General features: G+C 41.9%; 1 protein-coding gene across 1 annotated transcript in view; it reads left to right on the forward strand.

Moving 5' to 3' along the window:
* The window catches only part of LOC126149744 (kielin/chordin-like protein), a 98,060-nt gene that overhangs the window by 47,649 nt on the left and 29,458 nt on the right, over window positions 1-20,953 (forward strand). The window contains exons 5-6 of the mRNA XM_049915831.1: window positions 9,969-10,097; window positions 16,648-16,779. Coding sequence (XP_049771788.1) covers window positions 9,969-10,097; window positions 16,648-16,779 — 261 coding nt within the window. The remainder of the gene's footprint in view (window positions 1-9,968; window positions 10,098-16,647; window positions 16,780-20,953) is intronic.

Raw genomic sequence — 20,953 nt, forward strand, 5'->3', positions numbered from 1 at the left:
TTACTTAAAATATACGGTTTCAGCTCTCGTATCTAGGAAAAGTTCTGATTTTAACGCCAGTTGATGGAATAAAGCATTACAAAATTTTCCCGTCATATGATAATAAATGTCCTGGTCCCCAGCTCAGTAACGTGGTGTTGTTTCGGAACGCAGGATTAAACAAAAATTGGCAGTCACAGCCAAGTGCAGCATTTGCTACCCCCTCTTCAGCGTACGTTTTAATGAAAATTGAAATATTTAGGCAGATACTCTTCCGCCCTGACCGAGTTCACTTGTAGTGTCTTTGCTGAATTTGTTCTGCGTAACCTGTAGTAATTAAACGTAATATCAGTAGAAGGCGTGGGTTTAAGTATAATTGTATGCCTGCATAAAATTCCACTGAAGTCAGGTCTGCACTCCCCTCTCCCTTTCCATAATTACGCGGCGAAAGAAAATTATGTTGACTAGAGAGACCAGCTGTGATGATGTGTAATATGAGAGTCCCTGCTGTTGCATAAGAATGTGCAGTAACTATTCCAACACATACACGGCTAGTTGTTGAAATGCCATAGGTATTAAATAAAAATGAATTAATATATGTTCTACAGTGAGTATTTCCTTCCTTCATCATAAAGAATAGGTGAAACCTAAAGTTAGTCTCTAATTCAGTGGCATGCTGGGTCGACAAATGAAAGTAAATAAAAGCTCTAATCTACCTATTAAGCCCTGCATAGGTGTCTTCTGTAGTGGTCCTACAGATTGCGTTATCCGTTATCTTGAAATTTTTAGAAGAGCTACAAAAGATAAGTGAACTTCAAGACAAGGTTAAAAAATAAATAAGTAAAATAAAATAAGATGAACTGGATGTACGTGAGAAGAGCGTGATACAGCACTAAAAAGGCACATATTGAAACAAAGTAGGGGAATAGACTACATTGCAACAAATCATTGCGATCCTTTGTAGAGCCACCTATTGTGCAAAATTTACCAGACTGGCGAAATACCCCCAGATTTCAAGAAGGATGTAACTAATCCCTATTCCAAAACAATGCGTTTTAATATGGTCATGGCTGCAAAATATTTACATAATTTATTCAGAAAAGAGTTGGAAATCTTCTGGAAGCCGACCTCGCATAAGGTATGTTTGGGTTGTGGAGAGATGTAAGAGCGCGCAAGGGAATTACACTGGCGTGAAGAAGCTTAAGAACGAAAATAACCTTCGCATGGTGTGTCACTGCAAAGTAAGAAAGCTCGATGATATTTGGACCGAACACAGAAGGAACTGCTACAGTATAGTACAGAAGGTAACTGAAAGAAATACGTAATGACACGTAAGGAAATGGCACTTTTATTCAAAGACAATAATGTCATTGAGGTCATCGCGATTTATGATCGTCCCCTGTACATTACAAAAGTCAGGACACGATTCGGACGGTAATGCACGCTCTGCAACATGCTGCCATAAGGACGGTAATTTCTTACCATAAGGCAATCCGTTCCGCCAGCAGCTCTGATGGTAGCTGCTGAATGATCATAGGAGGACGTTGTCCCGCTGCAGTACGCCTCCTCAACGCATCCCACACGTGCTCATGCACCGTCATGCCTCCCCACACCACAACACCTGGACCACCAAAACGATCATGTTCGACTATGTTCCTGGTGTCATTACGTGTTCCCACTCCTCGCCGTATGCCGGTACATCTAGCATCGTCAGACATGAACGTTATGGTGGGCAGAATGTTATGGTGTGGGAAAGCATAATTCGCACTGGCGTACTAATCTACAAATCCTTAACCTTGTACACACACCGGTCAACGATATTCTGAGAATTTAATCCTTCTCCGTGTGCATCTAGTCGGGGGTGCATTCGTCCTTGACTTCATTTTCGTGGATGACAATGCGCGACCGCTTCTAACAGATCAGGCGGAGAAATTCTTGGAACGCGTGCATCGAATGACTGGCCTGGCCGTTCCCCCGACATAAATCCCATATAGCACATGTGGGATGCATTGGGCAGACGTAGTGCAGCGCCCCCACGTACACCATTCAGCAGTTGGCACCCGTGCTGGTGGATGAATGGAACGGCCTATCACAAGAACTCTATACCAACCTACTGGGCAGCATAGGAGCACGATGCAGTTCATGCACTACCGTCTGTGGTGAAGACACACTTAATAAAGGACCATGTCTCACTTTTCGTAATGTCTAGGTGACCATCATGAAATGCTTTGACTGCAGTGTAACTATTGTTTTGGTATAAAAGTGCCATTTCTGTTCGCCTTGTTGCGTATTTCTTTCAGTTACCTTTGATACTATAGTGTAGCCGCTCTTTCTATACATGGTCCAAGTTTCATTGAGCTATTTTACTTGAGAGCGGCACATCATGCAGAGGTTGCTTTCATCCTTCCGTTTTGTATAGCTAAACTAAAAAAATGTGCCACAGAAAGTACAAAATACTGTCGTTGATGAAAGCCAAATCTACATTTACATCATTTATAGATTTATATAAAGCTTTTGACAACGTTGACTGGTCCCAAATAAAAATCTCAAGCTCATATAGATAAAGACTGGGATCGAAAAGTTACCTTGTACAGAAACCAGATTTTAGTTTCGAGTCAAAGAAAGTGAAAGGGAAGCTGCAGCTGAGAAAGGCGTGAGACAAGTTTATATCATGGTCCCGATGTTATTCAGTGTGACTCAGCATAAGCTTCCCAGCTGTTAAAACAGTCAGAAATGGAAAAATTAGTTTTTAGGTACGAAAAACTTGGTGCTCAGACATCTGAATCCTTCAAGAATGCGTTCTGTAAAATGAAGCCTGATGAATGTAAACCTAAAATGTTAGTATAATTATATTATAACCAAACCCCACCTCTAGCACCCCTCTCCACACCCTCCCCTCTACCACCACTCCCTGCTCACTCAAAAGCCACCGACAACTTATCATTTTAGCGGTCATTAAAATGAAACAGCCGTTACAGCCAGTACAGTATTCTGACGAGCTTTAAAATGAATCACCCAATCACAATGTAGCAGTCAAATTAAGCAAACTTCACTTGAAATTCGTAAAAATTGCATCATTTTCAAATATATTTGCCAATATTACAGTATTTTCATGCTGAAAAATACGCTAATTTCAGTTGAATTGTATAAATATGGTACAATTTTCAATGTTAGTTGCAAATAATACAGTGCTCTCTTGTAAAAAAAAAATGTGTAACTTTCAATCAAATGAAAGTTACACATTGGACAAAAGTATAGAAACATCAAAACCAGTACAGTTACCATGTCCAATGTGGTGTAGGAAAACTCATGTCATTCAGAACACCTTCCAGTTGTCTTAGAATGGGTTAAGACAGATCCTGGATGGTTTTCGAGGGCATATTAGACCTTTCTTACAGCAAAATAGTGTCAGGTTCAGGTAATGATGATAGATGTGGATAGCGCTCATGCAACTTCCTCTCTAAATGGGACCTCAATTTGTTTTGCAATTCCAGCACATCCTCAGAGACTCAGTTATGCACTGGCTATTGATACTGAGATATGGTGACTGATGGCCAAGGGAGATGTGACAATTCATTATTGTGCTCACAAAACCAGTCATAGACAACGTGATCTATGTGAACAAGGGCCTGCTTGTCTGGGAACACAGAATCACATTTGGGAACAACATTGTACTGTTGACTTGATAAACCAAATTCAAATGGTCCAAATGATTCCAAGCCCTATGGGACTTAACATCTAAGGTCATCGGTCCCATAGACTGAGAACTACTTAAACCTCACTAACCTAAGGACATCCACACACCCATGCCCGAGGCAGCATTCGAACCTGAGACAGTGGCAGTAGCGCGGTTCCAGACTGAAGCGCCTAGAACCGCTCGGCCACAGCGGCCGCCTTTTATAAGCCAAAATGGTCACACAATCCTTGCAACTAACGTGACGTTGCAGAGTAACCATGGGGCACATGTAATACTACGATATCGCTGTCCAAATCATCACCAATCCCCAGCTGTATTCCATCCTTGGGACGTAAACTTGGCCAGAAGTTGGGAACTGTGAAACTTTACTCATCCCATCAATTGACTTTCTCCCATTGCTCTACTATCCAGGTATCGTGAATTCGGTTCCACGATTTCCTGTTTGGAATTTACATAACTGGTTTTGGAATTGCAGCTCAAACTGCAATTCTCTGCTTCTGTAGCTCCCTTCGGGTCTTTTAGTGCTGACAAGACTCGTGAGTGTAACATTTAGTTCTGAAATGACTTTTGTAGCTATCTCCTGTGATTTTTCGTCACAGTTCTCTTCAATAATCCTCTGTCACGACCACTCAACACACATTCGTCCCAGTTGTACCCAAATAGAAGGTGTTTTCGCCTTTACCTGTATACGGTGTATATCTTCGATACGGTACCTCTTGAAACACCAAACACTTTGGCTACCTTGGCCATGGAAACACGGTACGAGCACCAACAATATGGCCAAATTCGACGTCACTTAGCTCTCACATAATGCACTCATAACTACACACAACACTGGGAGCACTGCTCTGCCCACGACCAACATTTGAAACCTACTGAGCACACTGCACACGTGCTGTTCATAGTCAAATACAAAAGCGCAACCTGATGGCTTGGCTAGCACCCCCGTTTATGTTGAAGCAGGCATTTAACACATTGTTTCCATATTTCTGTCCAACCATTTTACACTGAAGAGCAGAAGAAACTCGTACACCTGCCTAACATCGTGTAGGGCCCTAACACGCATACGTGTCACAGGATGACCTGGCATGGACTCGACTAACGTCTGAATTAGTGCTGGAGGGTACTGACACCGTGAATCCTGCAGGGCTGTCCATAAGCCCATAAGAGTGCGAGGGGGTGGAGATCTCTTCTGAACAGAACGTTGCAAGGCATCCCAGATATGCTCAATAATGTTCATGTCTGGGGAGTTTGGTGGCCGGCTGAAGTGTTTAAACTCAGTGTTCCTAGAGACACTCTGTATCAATTCTGGACGTATGGGTTGTCGCGTTGTACTGCAGGGATTGCCTAAATACGTCGTAATACACAATGGACATGAATGGATGCAGGTACTCAGACAGGATACTCACGTACGTGTCACCTATAAGAGTTGTTCCTAGATGTGTCAGGAGTCCCATAACACTATCTGCACATGCCCCACACCATTACAGAGCCTCCACCAGCTTCACCAGTCCCCTGCTGACATGGGGTCTCCATGCATTCATGAGGTTATCTCCATACTTGTACACGTTTATCCACTAGATACAGTTTGAAATGAGACTCGTCCAACCAGGAAACATGTTTCCAGTCATCATCAGTCACATGTCGGTGTTGACGAGCCCAGGCGAGGCGTAAAGCTTTGTGTCGTGCAGTCATCAAAGATACACGAGTAGGCCTTCCGCTCCGAAAGCCTGTATCGATGATGTTTCGTTGAATGGTTCGCACGCTGATATTTGTTGATGGTCCTGCATTGAAATCAGCAGCAATTTGCGGAAGGGTTACACTTTTATCATATTGAGCGACTCTCTTTAGTTGTCGTTGGTCCCGATCTTGCAGGATCTTTTTTCAGCCGCAGCGGTGTCGCAGATTTGATGTTTTACCGGATTTCTGACATTCGCGGTAGATTCGTGAAATGGTCGTACGGCAAATCCCAACTTCAGCACTACCTCGAAGAAGCTGTGTCCCATCGTTTGTGAGCCGAATATAACACCACGTTCAAACACACTTAAATCTTGACAAACCTGCCATTGTAGCAGCGGTAACCGATCTAACAACTGCGCCAGACACTTGTTGTCTTATACAGAAGTTGCCAAACAAAGGGCCGTATTCTGCCCGTTTACATATCTCTGTATTTGAGTACGAATGCCTATACTGTTTAATAGTCGCTTCTGTCTATTTGTCATTACTGCGCTATTACCACCATTTCTGTTCTACCCTTGTATTTGGCACCACTACATCATTTTCACATAGAAAAAATACCAAAATTTCACTTGTATAGTGTAAAAACGCCTCGATACCCAAATACATTTGCAAATAATGCAATATTTTCGTGTAGAAAATATACGTAAGCTTCACTTGAATTGGTGCACGAAAAAAGACATTACCAAGCGTCCTGACATTAACAGCCAAGTTATTTCACTTTAACTGTGTAAACTGAAGCCATTCAGCAGACACACACACACACACACACACACACAAAAGAGAGCGTCTGTGAATGTCTTTGTTTTTGTGTCATGTTAGAAAGTATCCATTCACAATACAGTGTTTCCACAAACTTCTCCTTCATAGAGGTATGAATCGATCACTTGGAGATCACCCAACCAACCACTTTCGACTGCTTTGCAAGATCACCATCCTAAAGACACAATTAGATCACCGGAGGCTCTTAGCAAGAATTCTGCTTTGTCAGCAAAGTTCTGCGTCTTCAGTAAAAATTTCCAGCTGTGCTGAAAGTCAGAATTATTATTTACGTCACTTTGAAAGTTATGCATCCATAATTCATATTTCGAAGTGAAGGATGCTCTAAAGTATCTGAATGCTCTGAACTTTTTGCACCTTATTCAAAAGTACGCAACAAAAAAATTACATTAAGCTTCACTTGCAGACATGCAAATTAAGATGGTATAAAGCACAATGGAGCCTCAAATTAATTATTTCAAAAAGCTAAATTATTCTATGATGATTGTCAACGTTTCACAAGGCATCTGTGCATCTGAGAGAGCGAAAACGCTGACTGAGCATCCACAGTTTGTTTTACAGTTATCTCTCTCTCTCTCTCTCTCTCTCTCTCTGTGAGTGTGTGTGTGTGTGTGTGTGTGTGTGTGTGTGTGTGTGTGTGGCTGGGTGTGTGGGTGGGTGTGTTTGAGTGGGTGTGTGAGTGGATGGGTGGCAAATGGCACCAAATTACACAATCGATGTCAAGAAGCTTGCCAACACCTTTTCTTATGCTACTGATTCGTGTTACGTATTTTTATACATGGAAATACTGTAGTATTTCCAAATATATTTGAACATTATGCCAGTTTAGGTGAAGGATGAATAATTCTCCGCTTGAAAATTAGTACTTGGGCATGTTGCCACATTTCACAATTCAAGTGAAGTTTATTTTGGTATAGGAATTCTGTAGTCCCAGGAAATATATATGAATGTGGTACAATTTTTTGTAATGTAAGTGAAGTTTACGTAATTTTCTGTACAATAATAGTGTTTATCTTTTAACGTAACACCAGTTTATGCAATTCCAGTGAATGCTATCTAACTTGGTTGCTACGCTGAAGATGGCTGCTACATTTTAAAGTCCGCTGTAACAGTAGGCTGTGATCGGCTGCTTAATTTTTATTTCATTTTATCGGCTGCTAAAATACTACGCTGGGTGTACCTGTCGGCGGAGACTGGACGGGCGAGAGGGTGGGAGGAGAGTTGGATAGGTAGAGCAGGGGATGGGGGAGAAGGAGGGGTGGTTAGGTGGAGATTACGTAATGCGTTCAATGTTATTGCCCCTTCTCACTGAGTTTCTTGATGTGCTGTATAAAAGGTCGTGACTAGGTGCACTTGAATGCCGATAGATGTACTACTTAAAATCTCGTTTACTTCATTGTATTATTGTGATTAGAAGTATGTGGCACAGACTAAATGGGACCCGAATCTATAACAGCAAAATAACTATTTTAAGTACAATAAATGTACCACTAACAGTGATTAATATTGTTATGAAAAAGCCGGCCGCGGTGGTCTAGCGGTTCTGGCGCTGCAGTCCGTAACCGCGGGACTGCTACGGTCGCAGGTTCGAATCCTGCCTCGGGCATGGGTGTGTCTGATGTCCTTAGGTTAGTTAGGTTTAAGTAGTTCTAAGTCCTAGGGGACTTATGACCTAAGATGTTGAGTCTCATAGTGCTCAGAGCCATTTTTGTTATGAAAAAAACATTGTACTCGATATTTTTGTCCTTATGTACATAAAAGGTAACTGCAACATACTAAGAGGGTGATTTCTTGCCTATGTCATACTAAGCATAAATAAACATTTCATGTTGATAAACTAAATAGATGTGCCACAGAATTATTTGTATAAATGAGATAGAAAAATATTTTGCCCTTACAGTTAATCAAGCAGCTGTTGTTTCTCTTTCTTTGGTATTAACATCGTTGATGTTTATGTAGCTTATCAGATTATGCCAAAATTTGGTGTTTGCCACAGTTTTATATTGGATTTATCAAACGGAGTGTCCTCTCTGGCTCCTTAGCGAAACTAATGTGCTGCCTTGGTGTCGACATAATTTATTGCGGTGAAGAAGGTTCCATTGCTAAAAAGATGTTACTATGCAGTATAAACGACACTATTCGCATTCACCTGACAAATAACACAGCAGTGTAACTCGCCATGTGCTGGTCGCGCTGCTGTCACAGTGGATAACAAATACACTCCTGGAAATGGAAAAAAGAACACATTGACACCGGTGTGTCAGACCCACCATACTTGCTCCGGACACTGCGAGAGGGCTGTACAAGCAATGATCACACGCACGGCACAGCGGACACACCAGGAACCGCGGTGTTGGCCGTCGAATGGCGCTAGCTGCGCAGCATTTGTGCACCGCCGCCGTCAGTGTCAGCCAGTTTGCCGTGGCATACGGAGCTCCATCGCAGTCTTTAACACTGGTAGCATGCCGCGACAGCGTGGACGTGAACCGTATGTGCAGATGACGGACTTTGAGCGAGGGCGTATAGTGGGCATGCGGGAGGCCGGGTGGACGTACCGCCGAATTGCTCAACACGTGGGGCGTGAGGTCTCCACAGTACATCGATGTTGTCGCCAGTGGTCGGCGGAAGGTGCACGTGCCCGTCGACCTGGGACCGGACCGCAGCGACGCACGGATGCACGCCAAGACCGTAGGATCCTACGCAGTGCCGTAGGGGACCGCACCGCCACTTCCCAGCAAATTAGGGACACTGTTGCTCCTGGGGTATCGGCGAGGACCATTCGCAACCGTCTCCATGAAGCTGGGCTACGGTCCCGCACACCGTTAGGCCGTCTTCCACTCACGCCCCAACATCGTGCAGCCCGCCTCCAGTGGTGTCGCGACAGGCGTGAATGGAGGGACGAATGGAGACGTGTCGTCTTCAGCGATGAGAGTCGCTTCTGCCTTGGTGCCAATGATGGTCGTATGCGTGTTTGGCGCCGTGCAGGTGAGCGCCACAATCAGGACTGCATACGACCGAGGCACACAGGGCCAACACCCGGCATCATGGTGTGGGGAGCGATCTCCTACACTGGCCGTACACCACTGGTGATCGTCGAGGGGACACTGAATAGTGCACGGTACATCCAAACCGTCATTGAACCCATCGTTCTACCATTCCTAAACCGGCAAGGGAACTTGCTGTTCCAACAGGACAATGCACGTCCGCATGTATCCCGTGCCACCCAACGTGCTATAGAAGGTGTATTCAACTACCCTAGCCAGCAAGATCTCCGGATCTGTCCCCCATTGAGCATGTTTGGGACTGGATGAAGCGTCGTCTCACGCGGTCTGCACGTCCAGCACGAACGCTGGTCCAACTGAGGCGCCAGGTGGAAATGGCATGGCAAGCCGTTCCACAGGACTACATCCAGCATCTCTACGATCGTCTCCATGGAAGAATAGCAGCCTGCATTGCTGCGAAAGGTGGATATATACTGTACTAGTGCCGACATTGTGCATGCTCTGTTGCCTGTGTCTATGTGCCTGTGGTTCTGTCAGTGTGATCATGTGATGTATCTGACCCCAGGAATGTGTCAATAAAGTTTCCCCTTCCTGGGACAATGAATTCACGGTGTCCTTATTTCAATTTCCAGGAGTGTACAAGCTGAAGTGTCGCGTCTGAGTGCGTTGGACTGTGCTCGTAACCACACACCACGAAAATTTAATTTACTTTAATTCCAATGAGAAAGATTACTGTATCTTTGTCTTAAAAGAAATAATAATTACTTTTACAGTAAACGATATCGAGAATCCTCAGGATGTGGCCGAGTGTCCATATAATGGGAAGACATACCGCGAAGACCAGCGCATAGATGGTACTTATTTTGAGTGCAAGAAATGCGTCTGCAAAGAAGGATTTGACGGTAAGTGAATGACCTCCATCCTGCAGACGTACCACCCACAGTGGTATCGATGTTCTAGAGATTCATTAGATGTATCCAGTCCATGTATAAATAGTGCGACAGTATGTGCTGTGGATATTGAATGTTGATGTTGTTTCAAGTAGTTCTATAAAAGTTTGTCTTCCTCTTTGTTGGTAGTCATATTCGTCTGATAAATTTTTGTGTTTTTGACAAGTTTTATCTGCATACACGTTAGTAATTTTATGTCGTCAGTGAGGTGTATCAGCGCAGTTGTAGTACCACACGGATTGCGTATTTGAACGTAACCCGGGCTTGTATAAATTCTGTCCATAAAATACGAAGTGCGTAAAACAAGTGGGATACGAATAAGCTGTGACCACTAAAGGCCACTGTGACAGGTTTCCCAAAACCTAACTATTATAAAAGACAATGTCTTGACTGACTGATCACCACCCATCTCAATCAGCTAAGGTAAGAAATATGAAATTTGGAGAGGGTGTTGATGTTATACTGTAGAGGTTGTTTAAGAAGTGATGTTTCAAAATTCCTCCATAAGGGGGTGAAATAGGAAATGAAACGTTCTTTGAAATTACATCGATATTAAGGCAGTTTGGAAGGTAGACCTACGGAAATTGGTATTTGGTCTCCCGGTAAGAAATAAAGAAATACACGTTTCAGCGTTTTTAGACATTTAACCCGTATGGTGGTGAAGTAGAGGGTACAATTTTTTTTTAAATAAGCTATTATTAAAGAAGTACTAAAGTATTTTTAAAGCTATACCTATGAAAATTAGTATTTGACTTCTCAGTTACCACTACAAAATACGTGATTCGCTGTTTTTTTAGAAATTCAACCTCTATGATGGTGAAACAGGGGATGATATTTTTATGGAAATATTTTATTAGGCGAGCATTTTTGAAAATAAATCTATGAAAATTTGTTTTTGTTCCCACACAAGAAATACATAAGGGAACACGGACAGCACCAGATGGAAATACAATAAATCAAGAAGACCATACACTAATTGATGCAAGGTACAAGTCAGACTTACTGGATGTAAGGAGTTTAAGAGATTTAGATACAGACACGTATGAATTCCTAGTTTGGACATGGGTGAGAGCAACAATTTCTAACGAAGTGAAAGGAACCTGGCCCGAGACTCAGAAATATGACATCCCAGCTTTAGATTCACAGGAAGCAAAGGAACGATACCAGGAGAGAATAAACCAGGCCCTTGAAAACGCTGGAGAATTTAACAACATTGAGGATCAATGGGAAAAGATCAAAAAGACAGTCCAGACAGTAACAAACGAGATGCCTGGGAACAGCGTAAGGCAAACAGGAACTTCGTAGTTCGATACCTAATGTGAAACATTAACAAATGAAAAAACATATAGTACACAGAAGTACATTACAACCACACTGTACCAGGAAGACAGTAGAAGACTATAAAGGAAAACAAACTGAAAAAAGGACCCGTCAAAGGAAAAAGAGTGAGTAGATGAAAGCAAATATCAAGAAATGGATCTCCCGAGAAGTGCAAACGAGGCAAGGAAATTTTATAGAGATGTGAATAAGGCATGGAAACCTTTCATGGGCGGAACAAGTTTAATAAATGATGAGAATAGCGAAATTATAAGTGAAGAGAAAGAGGTATGTGAGAGGTGCAGTAACTACTTTTATAAACTGCTTAGCCCGAGACCAGCTGTACCAAGCAACCTAACAGGAAAACAGGAGGAAGAAGATCCATATAACAGTATTGACCTACTTAACTTAGAAGAGCTGAGAACAGAAATGAGGAAATTAAAGAACAACAAGGCGGCAGGAACGGACGCTATTCCGGCAGAACTTTATAAGCATGGAGACACTGAATTGGAGATGAACAACCTGAAACTGGTTAATCTAATATGGAAAGAAAAGGAAATACCTCAAACTTCTGAAGAGGGACCTATATGCCCTATATATAACAAAGGAGACCAGATGGAATGCGGTAACTGTACGGGGATCACACTGCTTAATCTGGGATATAAAATCCTCTCTAACGTACTGGACGACGGACTCCTCCCAATAATAGTGAGGGCAACGAGGCCGTACCAGTGTGGATTTATCCCCAGTAATTCGACTATCAATCACATATTTGCCCTAAGACAAATTATAGAAAAAAAACAAAGGAATTTCATCATTTTATTGATTTTAAAGCAGCGTACGATAGCACAGACAGAGAGCAACTATATTAAACTCAAGGTGAACTGGGCATTCCAAAAGAACTGATAAGGGTAGTAAGGAAGACAATGACAGAAATGCAAGGTTGCATAACAACTGGGAAAACGTTGTACAAAATACTTTGGAAATTCAAAATGGAGTACAGCAAGGTGATGCACTGGCATGCCTCCTATTGAACGCCGCCTTGGAGAAGGTGATGAGAGAAGCAAATTTCTTGAATAGGGAAACGATATTTTATAACTCTGTGCAGACACTGGCCCAAGCGACACAGTAGCAAGGGAATGGAAGAAATATTCGCTGCACTTGAACAGGCTGGCAGGAACATAGTGTAATAACAACAACGCTGTACTATTGTACATACAAGTAAATTTTTTTCCATCTAATTTTTCGATAAATTAATGTAATCGATGTTCTGATTTCATTTCTTTTTTGATTCATGTCATTATGTTAAGAAAATTGTAAACAAGTTTCAATGTGAATATTATTGTTCATGTCAAATGTCAAGCAATATTGAAATGTAACAAATGTGGAAACTATTGTAAGATGTTTAAAATTGTAACTGTGCGTCTGGTCCATACGTAGGCAATGTGTTAGGATATGTAGAATGCAAAACCTCGGGTGAATACCCGGCTTGTAAGGAAGCGGTAAAAGGTGGATGGCAGGCGAGCGCGGGAAAATGCGCACGGGCGCTGCACGGCACAACGGGCTCAGCAGTAGTAGTCGGAGTTGGGCAATGGTCTGAGCAACACGTTCTGGAACGAGGAGGCTCTCCTGGAAGACGTAGTTTCATTGAGCCTCGGGTATGCCGCTCCAACGCCCATACAGCATGGCAAAATTCCATAGGCACTAAACGGAAAAGTATGGCGACGCTAAGAAGAATTAAAGTGCCGATACGTCAAGAGCCATAGCTGTGATCGTATGTGTGCTCTGTGCCTCGCCATCTCGCCGCTTGCCAATCGCCGCATCGATACAAACAGGTTGAAACTTTTAGTACTGTGCTAGGTAAGCTTAACGCTATTTTGTCGAAAGTCGACACATAAAAACAGGTTCCCTGATCTCATTCTGAATGAACAGACAGAGTCAGTTAACACCCCCTTCCTAAATAACTTTGAAGAAGCTTTCACTTTTTTACAATAACTTAAGCATAATATTCCTGTAAAAACATTCAGTATACAGGCCCCCAAAAACTGCTTATATGTCATTGAAACATTGCATAATGAAAACATGTGCATTGCTTATCATGTCATACGTATATTAGAATTTATCTTCTAAAATGGTAACAACTAATTAGTTACACACAGTATTTCTGTACTACATATAATGTTTGTAATCTTATTTGCATGTAATTTTATTTATTCCGTTTTACATTAATCTCATACAATAGCAAAGAGATATTTTACTGTACCCATATAGACTATTCAGCAACTGTAAGTTAACATCGTTATGACTGTAAGCTCTTTGCAAATATTGTTCTCGTTTGTAATATGAAGCTGGGCCACGTTTTGTAAACGTTATTCGTGTGTGCTGCGTGTGTAATTAAGATGATGAGGTTGAAAGTGATGTATATTGACTGGAATAGCACTCACATGGTGCATATTGAAAAGTGTATTAAGCTTGCGCTCGAAAACATAAACGCACGAATATTTCGTCAGGCAGAACTACATATCTCGTAAGTACAATAACCTGCACGTTTACTAAGTTTAAAACAGAAAACTATCTCATGAGCAATTAGATTTTGTAAAAGAAGTAAATCTTTTGTAAAAATACCATTACCGATATCACAACAAAAATATTTCTTTTCTTTCCCAGTGCAGCAAACGAATAACAAAAACAAAAGTAGGTCCAACTTAGAATCCATCTGAAGATGGATTTGTAAAGAAAAATCCGAAACCGGTCATGGTCTGAAGATAATAAACCTTTTTTAAACCATACATGTGGCTGGTAGCTGTTTTTTATAAATTATAAATTTTAGTACTGTATTCGTATGGACCAGTGTTACTTTTGTTCCATACTGTTCAATAAAACAACTTAAATTTTACCAGAACTGTCCTATCATTTAATTATCCTCACAACTAACCTAGATAGGGTCCTTTCCAAATGTTGTGCAATCCGAGTGTCCCGAGATGAATAATTAAAATTTGTGTTAATAATAATTACCTGCAGACCTAGCTATGTTAGAATGATGTTTAAAGAACTCTTTTGTTAATGAACCAGTAAATGGATAACGAAGGTCTCACAAAGTTGGAAGATAACTTTAATATTGATTTAGAAATGAAGTTTAATTATTTTGAGACAGGTATAAAGCTATTTAAATAAGCAGGAAATAAGATAAAAAGTGTAGTAACTCATATATTGGAAATCTTGAGCGCATAATGACTTCAGTAATCAATTTTTTTTAGACAGTGATCATAACAGTTTCAGCGTCCCCCCCCCCCCTTTTTATTCATTTGAATTCCGAAGTGCTCTAAATTGATTTAACCACCAAAAGTTAAAGTCAATATAAAAGCCAAAGTTTATCTGTGTTTTATCTTTATTAAAATTGACATTTTGTTTGTGGCTCGAAATTACTATTTCTAGGGTAACCTATGCCCGATTTTAATCAGATCAATAGACAGTACGAAGTTTCGTGGTAAACATAGTGTAGTGTTATGTATTTATGGTTTATCCATATCAGTACAGAAAGTGAAAATATCAGTTCAATAGATTTTCTGGCTCTAAAATTTACTATATTATGCAGTGTTACTACTAGTTGTTTTGCAAGAATGTACATCAACTTGCACAGTGAAGAAACTCAGTTAATGCCTAATTAGGCTGGCGACCGTAATGTTAACAAATTGGTAGCATCTGCTGTGTTGCTTTTTGTCCGTCCTGACGTGTAGTTGTATTTCGGACTTACTTGACGTATCATTGTTATTACAGAGTGGGTGTAAGTCTGATTTGCCTCCATTCAGGTACACGCGGTCAATATCTATACTAAAATCCTTTCTCATAAGGTGAAGCCCGTTAACTTACCATAGTAAAGGCTTTAATGAGTATCGTGTGCCAATATCAATAAACAGAAAACAGTCCGCCACCGTAGCTGAGTGAACAGAATGCCGCTTGACATGCCAGGAGGCCCGGGTTCGATTCCCGGCTGGTTTGGAGATTTTTTTCCGCTAAGGGAATGGGTGTTTGTGTCCTCTTCCGCGTCATCATTTCATCCTCATCAACGCGCAAGTCGCAGAAGTGGCGTCAGCTCAAAACAGAATACTTGCACCAGGCAATCAGGTCCACCCTCATGGAGGCCCTCGGCACACGACATTTTATTTCATTTTCAGCAGAAAACAAAATACCTAGTTGCTGGGAAAACATACAAGGAGAACATGCCAGCCGAAATAACAATAAGAAGAAACACGTTTGAGACAGTCGATCATTTCAAGTATCTGGGCTGGATTGTAATCGGGCTATATGATACCTCATATGAAATTAAGCAGAGGATAATTGCAGCCAATGAAGCTCATTTCGCCTTAACAAAGCTTTGGTCTTCAAGGATCTTGACTAGCACCAAAAAACTAACAATTTATAAAACACTGATCAGACCAATGCTTAAATACACCTCCGAAACCTGCTCCCAAAGACAAAAATGGAGGAGGAGATACAACAATGCATTGCAAGCCATCTACAAAGACGCGCCTATTAGAAGAACTGTGAAATCATCTAGGCCGAGGTTGGCTGGACGCGTGCCATGGACGAATGATACAGGAATACCAAAAAAAGCTTTACAAGGAAAGCCAGGTACACAGAGAGGACGTGGTCAATTGAAAACTAGATGGGAGGACGCAGTCATAGAAGACCTTCGGAAGATGGGCTACAGCAACTGGAAAATGTGCAAGGAACCAGGATAAATGGAAGGAGATAGTTGAAGAGGCCGAGATTCATCATGACTTGTAGAGCGCAGAAGAAGAAGAAGAAGAATACATTACTTCAAAGTTTAGTAATCACTACCTAGCAGCTGTGTAGAGTCTGGCTGAATTCTGTAAACAAGAGAATATACAGCTAAAGTCAAAAAGGGAAAAGTAATTTCAGCAGCACGGAATTCAGTTATTGTGAACGGCGAAAACTCAGCGTCGTTGGATCAATACAAAAACTTTTGTTTTCCCAACTAAATTAGCTGAGCATGTCTTTACACAAATAAACATTCAGAACAGATGAAATGAACATGAGGGGTTCCACAAAGTAGTGACTTGAACTTGCATGTATTGGTAATAATTGAAATTCTTTCAGTTTAAATTATTTTTTCCTGCGTCATTAAATTTACAACAGTTTTACGAACGCTCCACTTTTGCAGGAACCTTGGATGGACCCTGGTGCAAGAGACAGACGTGTGAGTACTCCCTCTTTCACAGGGCTTCTGAACTAAGGGAATGTGCGCCGGTATTCCTTGAGGGCGACAATTGTTGTGCTTCCAGATTTCACTGCCGTAAGTATTACTACTCAGTTTACCGTAAATGCCTCAACTAAAAACTAACCATTAAGATTAAAGTGCCACTCAATATACGTTTGTAAATAAGACTGTTTGTGAAATGAGTCAGTGATGATAAAAGTGGTAATATATATGATAGAATTATCACTGAAAATGTTTTCCAATTATTTTGATATGAAAATTTAGGTGTACCCAAGGTACAGTCATCGGTCTCCAAAGTGTTGACACAAAACTTTTGGAACAAATCAGTTGAGTATTTTCGAAGGCAGAAACTACCCAATGAAAGGATTGGCGTCAAATTTTTTGCTATACATGATCCTGTGAACCCAGTATCGCGGATTAGCAAGTTTACCTACTGTTATCTTTCATTCATGGTTGCATTCCTTATTTTTCAGTTAGTTGTGTTGGCTCACAAATTCTCGGATGCAGGTAACTTGCCTAAAGAAACTGCCCACTTCAGGAAAGTGTTCATAGAAAAATGAATATACCACAGAGCATATGAACTGGGCACCATCAGCAAAAGCCGAAATCCAGATAGTCGATAAAATACAGAATATGCCCTCAAAACCTCTAGATTTTCTTTAAATTGTTGCATAATCCGTGGAACCTTATTTCCACTTGTTGTCATGGTCTGTGTGTCACCATGATCTTTGCGCATGCATCGTTTATATCTAGTGCATTAATCAATTGCGGGACGGGGCAGGTCTTCGTTATCAACCACACCTGCTAGCACATCAATCACCCTACTGCGGATGTGCCACAAGCCACTCCCCCCCCCTCCCCCTGCCACACCTCTTTTACACAGTGTGCTGTACACCTCAGAAATTCCCAGAAGTCTCCCCCCTCTCAACCCTCCATCGTACCTCCGGCAATATGGTGACAACACCCGTTACCTTGTTACTCATCACCCCTCACAACTATCTCATTTCTTCCTCCAACGCCACTTGAGTCTCCTAATCGAGTCATGCAATACGATTTAAGTAAATCCGCAGAACAGCTCTGCCACCATGTTTTGTTGCACCACCCTGATTTCCCTCGTCCAGTTTCACACTTCTCCGTCAACAGCCAACCTTTCGCAATGATTAACACGTAGGTTGAAACTTCCTGGCGGATTAAAACTGTGTGCCCGACCGAGACTCGAACTCGGAGCTTCTGTAAAGTTTGGAAGGTAGGAGACGAAATACTGGCAGAAGTAAAGCTGTGAGGACCGGGCATGAGTCGTGCTTGGGTAACTCAGATGGTAGAGCACTTGCCCGCGAAAGGCAAGGTCCCGAGTTCGAGTCTCGGTCGGGCACACAGTTTTAATCTGCCAGGATGTTTCATATCAGCGCACACTCCGCTGCAGAGTGAAAATCTCATTCTGGAAACATCTCCCAGGCTGTGGCTAAGCCATGTCTCCGCAGTATCCTTTCTTTCAGGAATGCTAGTTCTGCAAGGTTCGCAGGAGAGCTTCTGTAAAGTTTGGAAGGTAGGAGACGAGATACTGGCAGAAATAAAGCTGTGAGGACCGGGCGTGAATCGTACTTGGGTAGCTCAGATGGTAGAGCACTTGCCCGCGTAAGGGATAGGTCCCGAGTTCGAGTCTCGGTCGGGCACACAGTTTTAATTTGCCAGGAAGTTTCATATCAGCGCACACTCCTCTGCAGAGTGAAAATCTCATTCTGAAAACACGTAACTTAATTAAATGATAATTAAATCAAGACCCTACGCTGCCGACAGGCGTTCATATACATCAACGGAGACAGTTGAAAATGTGTGACCCGACTGTGACTAGAACCTGGGCTCTCCTGCTTACATGGCAGACGCTCTGTCCATCTGAGCTACCGAGGGTACAGAGGACAGTGCGACTGCCGGGACTTATCCCATGCATACTCTCCATGAGACCACGTTCCCAACTTAATGTCCACACACTACATTTGTAGTGCCCCTGCCCATTACCATCTTCATATACGTTAATTAAATATAAACCTCGATAGAAAGCTAACATAGAAAGCACACACCTTGTCATCCAGCAGAAAAGCCCAAAACCGACTAAAATTACTAAAACCACGAACACACTATACATAGGGTTTAAACACTTCTACTATTATCTTCATCTAGAAATTACTCATCCTTTCCATCCTAGCTTATGGTAACACAGCCTGGATCTCCACCTTCTCTAAAATCTACACATCCCTTCAAATCGGGCAAATGCATGCACTCCACCTTGCCTTGCACATCCTATACCACCTCATCGACTCTCTACATCTTTTCTTGGGGCACATTCGGAAAAACTCATTTACGACACATAAATCCTATGCACTAAACACCATTCCTGGTGTCCTGCTGTGCCAGTACATCCATGCACCTTCATGAACCATCCGTCAGTATCCAATAACGAATTCCGCCCTTAAATATACCCTTTTTTCCAGTCCTAATCACAACATTCCACCTCACTCCACCTTTCCACTTTCCTCCCTCTGGCTCCATGACCTCCTCTTCCATGGAGCTGCATAGTTATACTTATCAGCCGGCCGCGGTGGCCGTGCGGTTCTAGGCGCTCCAGTCCGGAGCCGCGCTGCTGCTACGGTCGCAGGTTCGAATCCTGCCTCGTGCATGGGTGTGTGTGATGTCCTTAGGTTAGTTAGGCTTAAGTAGTTCTAAGTTCTAGGGGACTGATGACCACAGCAGTTGAGTCCCATAGTGCTCAGAGCCATTTGAACCATTATACTTATCATTCCACCTCCATCATAATCATTTTCATGCACCATCAACACCATCATTACACCACAGCAGTATCAACATTACAATCAGTCTTATTTTTTAACTGTAATATAATATGATCTACAAAGTTTTAATGTTCAAAAAACATTTTGGACGAAAGACTCAGAGAGGACAATCGTCTTGAATCTGCTATTATGTGTAGCCTAATAATGTGGCACATATCTGAGAGAACAGCTATATTCCAAGGTAAAACTACATCTTATCAACTTTAACATTCTCTGTGGAAATAAGTCGGAAGAGGTAAATGTGGGGTACACTTAGACCTACATGATCTAACTTACTTTACGTGGAGCAAAGTACATTTGATGTACAATCCTTTCCTTTCTCTCCTGTGATGTTCTCGAATGATGAGTCGGAAAAAGGACAGTACGTATAACTGCACATGAGCTCTGATTTTTCCGACTTTCCCTCTCATGAACATTTTGCAAGACTTTTGTGGGAAGATAATATATGTTCCTGGCCACTTCTTGGAACATACGTACTATTAATGTTAACGTTAGACCTCCTCATAATGTACAATTCCGCTATTGTAGAGTCTGCACTTCATAATTCAGTGAACATTTCCGTGATGCTCTACTACTTACTAAATGAACTCGTGACGGTAAAGATAGTTCTTCGTCTGTTAGCCCATCCTGGTAAAGAAGCAGTAGATCTATTCGTCAATCGGTCACTCCAGAGTTCATTTTAAGCTTTTCCTTTGTTGAGAGTTGCATTTCCGTAGAGGCCCATCAATGATTCTCTGATTGACGGTTGATTTGGCGATAACTAATTTTATTTGGTACACCATTTATAGTACATCGTCGTTGTTAATATGTCTAGCGACAGATCTCAAACACAGTGATCTAACAGTAATTGTTATTTACGTTTATTTCTACAGATTGCAATACCGTTATTCATGCTGTGGCTTAACTGTTAGGTCCTGCAGCAACTGTCGATTGGCAACATGTGTCCTTCCATTTCATTATAATTTTCTGATGTTACGGCTTTCTTACGCGTAATAGCGTTGCTCATAAACAATTTCACAACATATTTGTTGTCTGCGGAATATAAGTCAATTTCTACATGGATCACTGCCGTTACCTGAAAAGGCCTGGTATTTTGGCGCCAGTCTTGGACTTGCTTGATGCGGGATTCCACGACTTGTCTCCTGTACTCATCTCTTCATCTCAGATTACCTCTTGCACCCAGTGTCTACAATTAACTATATGATGTATTCTCTACTCGATATTCCCCCCCCCCCCCCCCCCCCGCCCCTCCATATAATTTTTACGGTCAACACCTCCCTCTACAACCACGGAAGTTCAAAAATGGCACTATGGGACGTAATATCTGAGGTCATGAGTCTCGTATTTTTTTTTCTTTCTTTATTGTGATTTTAACACGTTATACAAAGGCGGGCTGTCAGCAG

Source organism: Schistocerca cancellata, chromosome 2 (genome assembly GCF_023864275.1).
Source record: "Schistocerca cancellata isolate TAMUIC-IGC-003103 chromosome 2, iqSchCanc2.1, whole genome shotgun sequence".
NCBI classification, from domain to species: domain Eukaryota; kingdom Metazoa; phylum Arthropoda; class Insecta; order Orthoptera; family Acrididae; genus Schistocerca; species Schistocerca cancellata.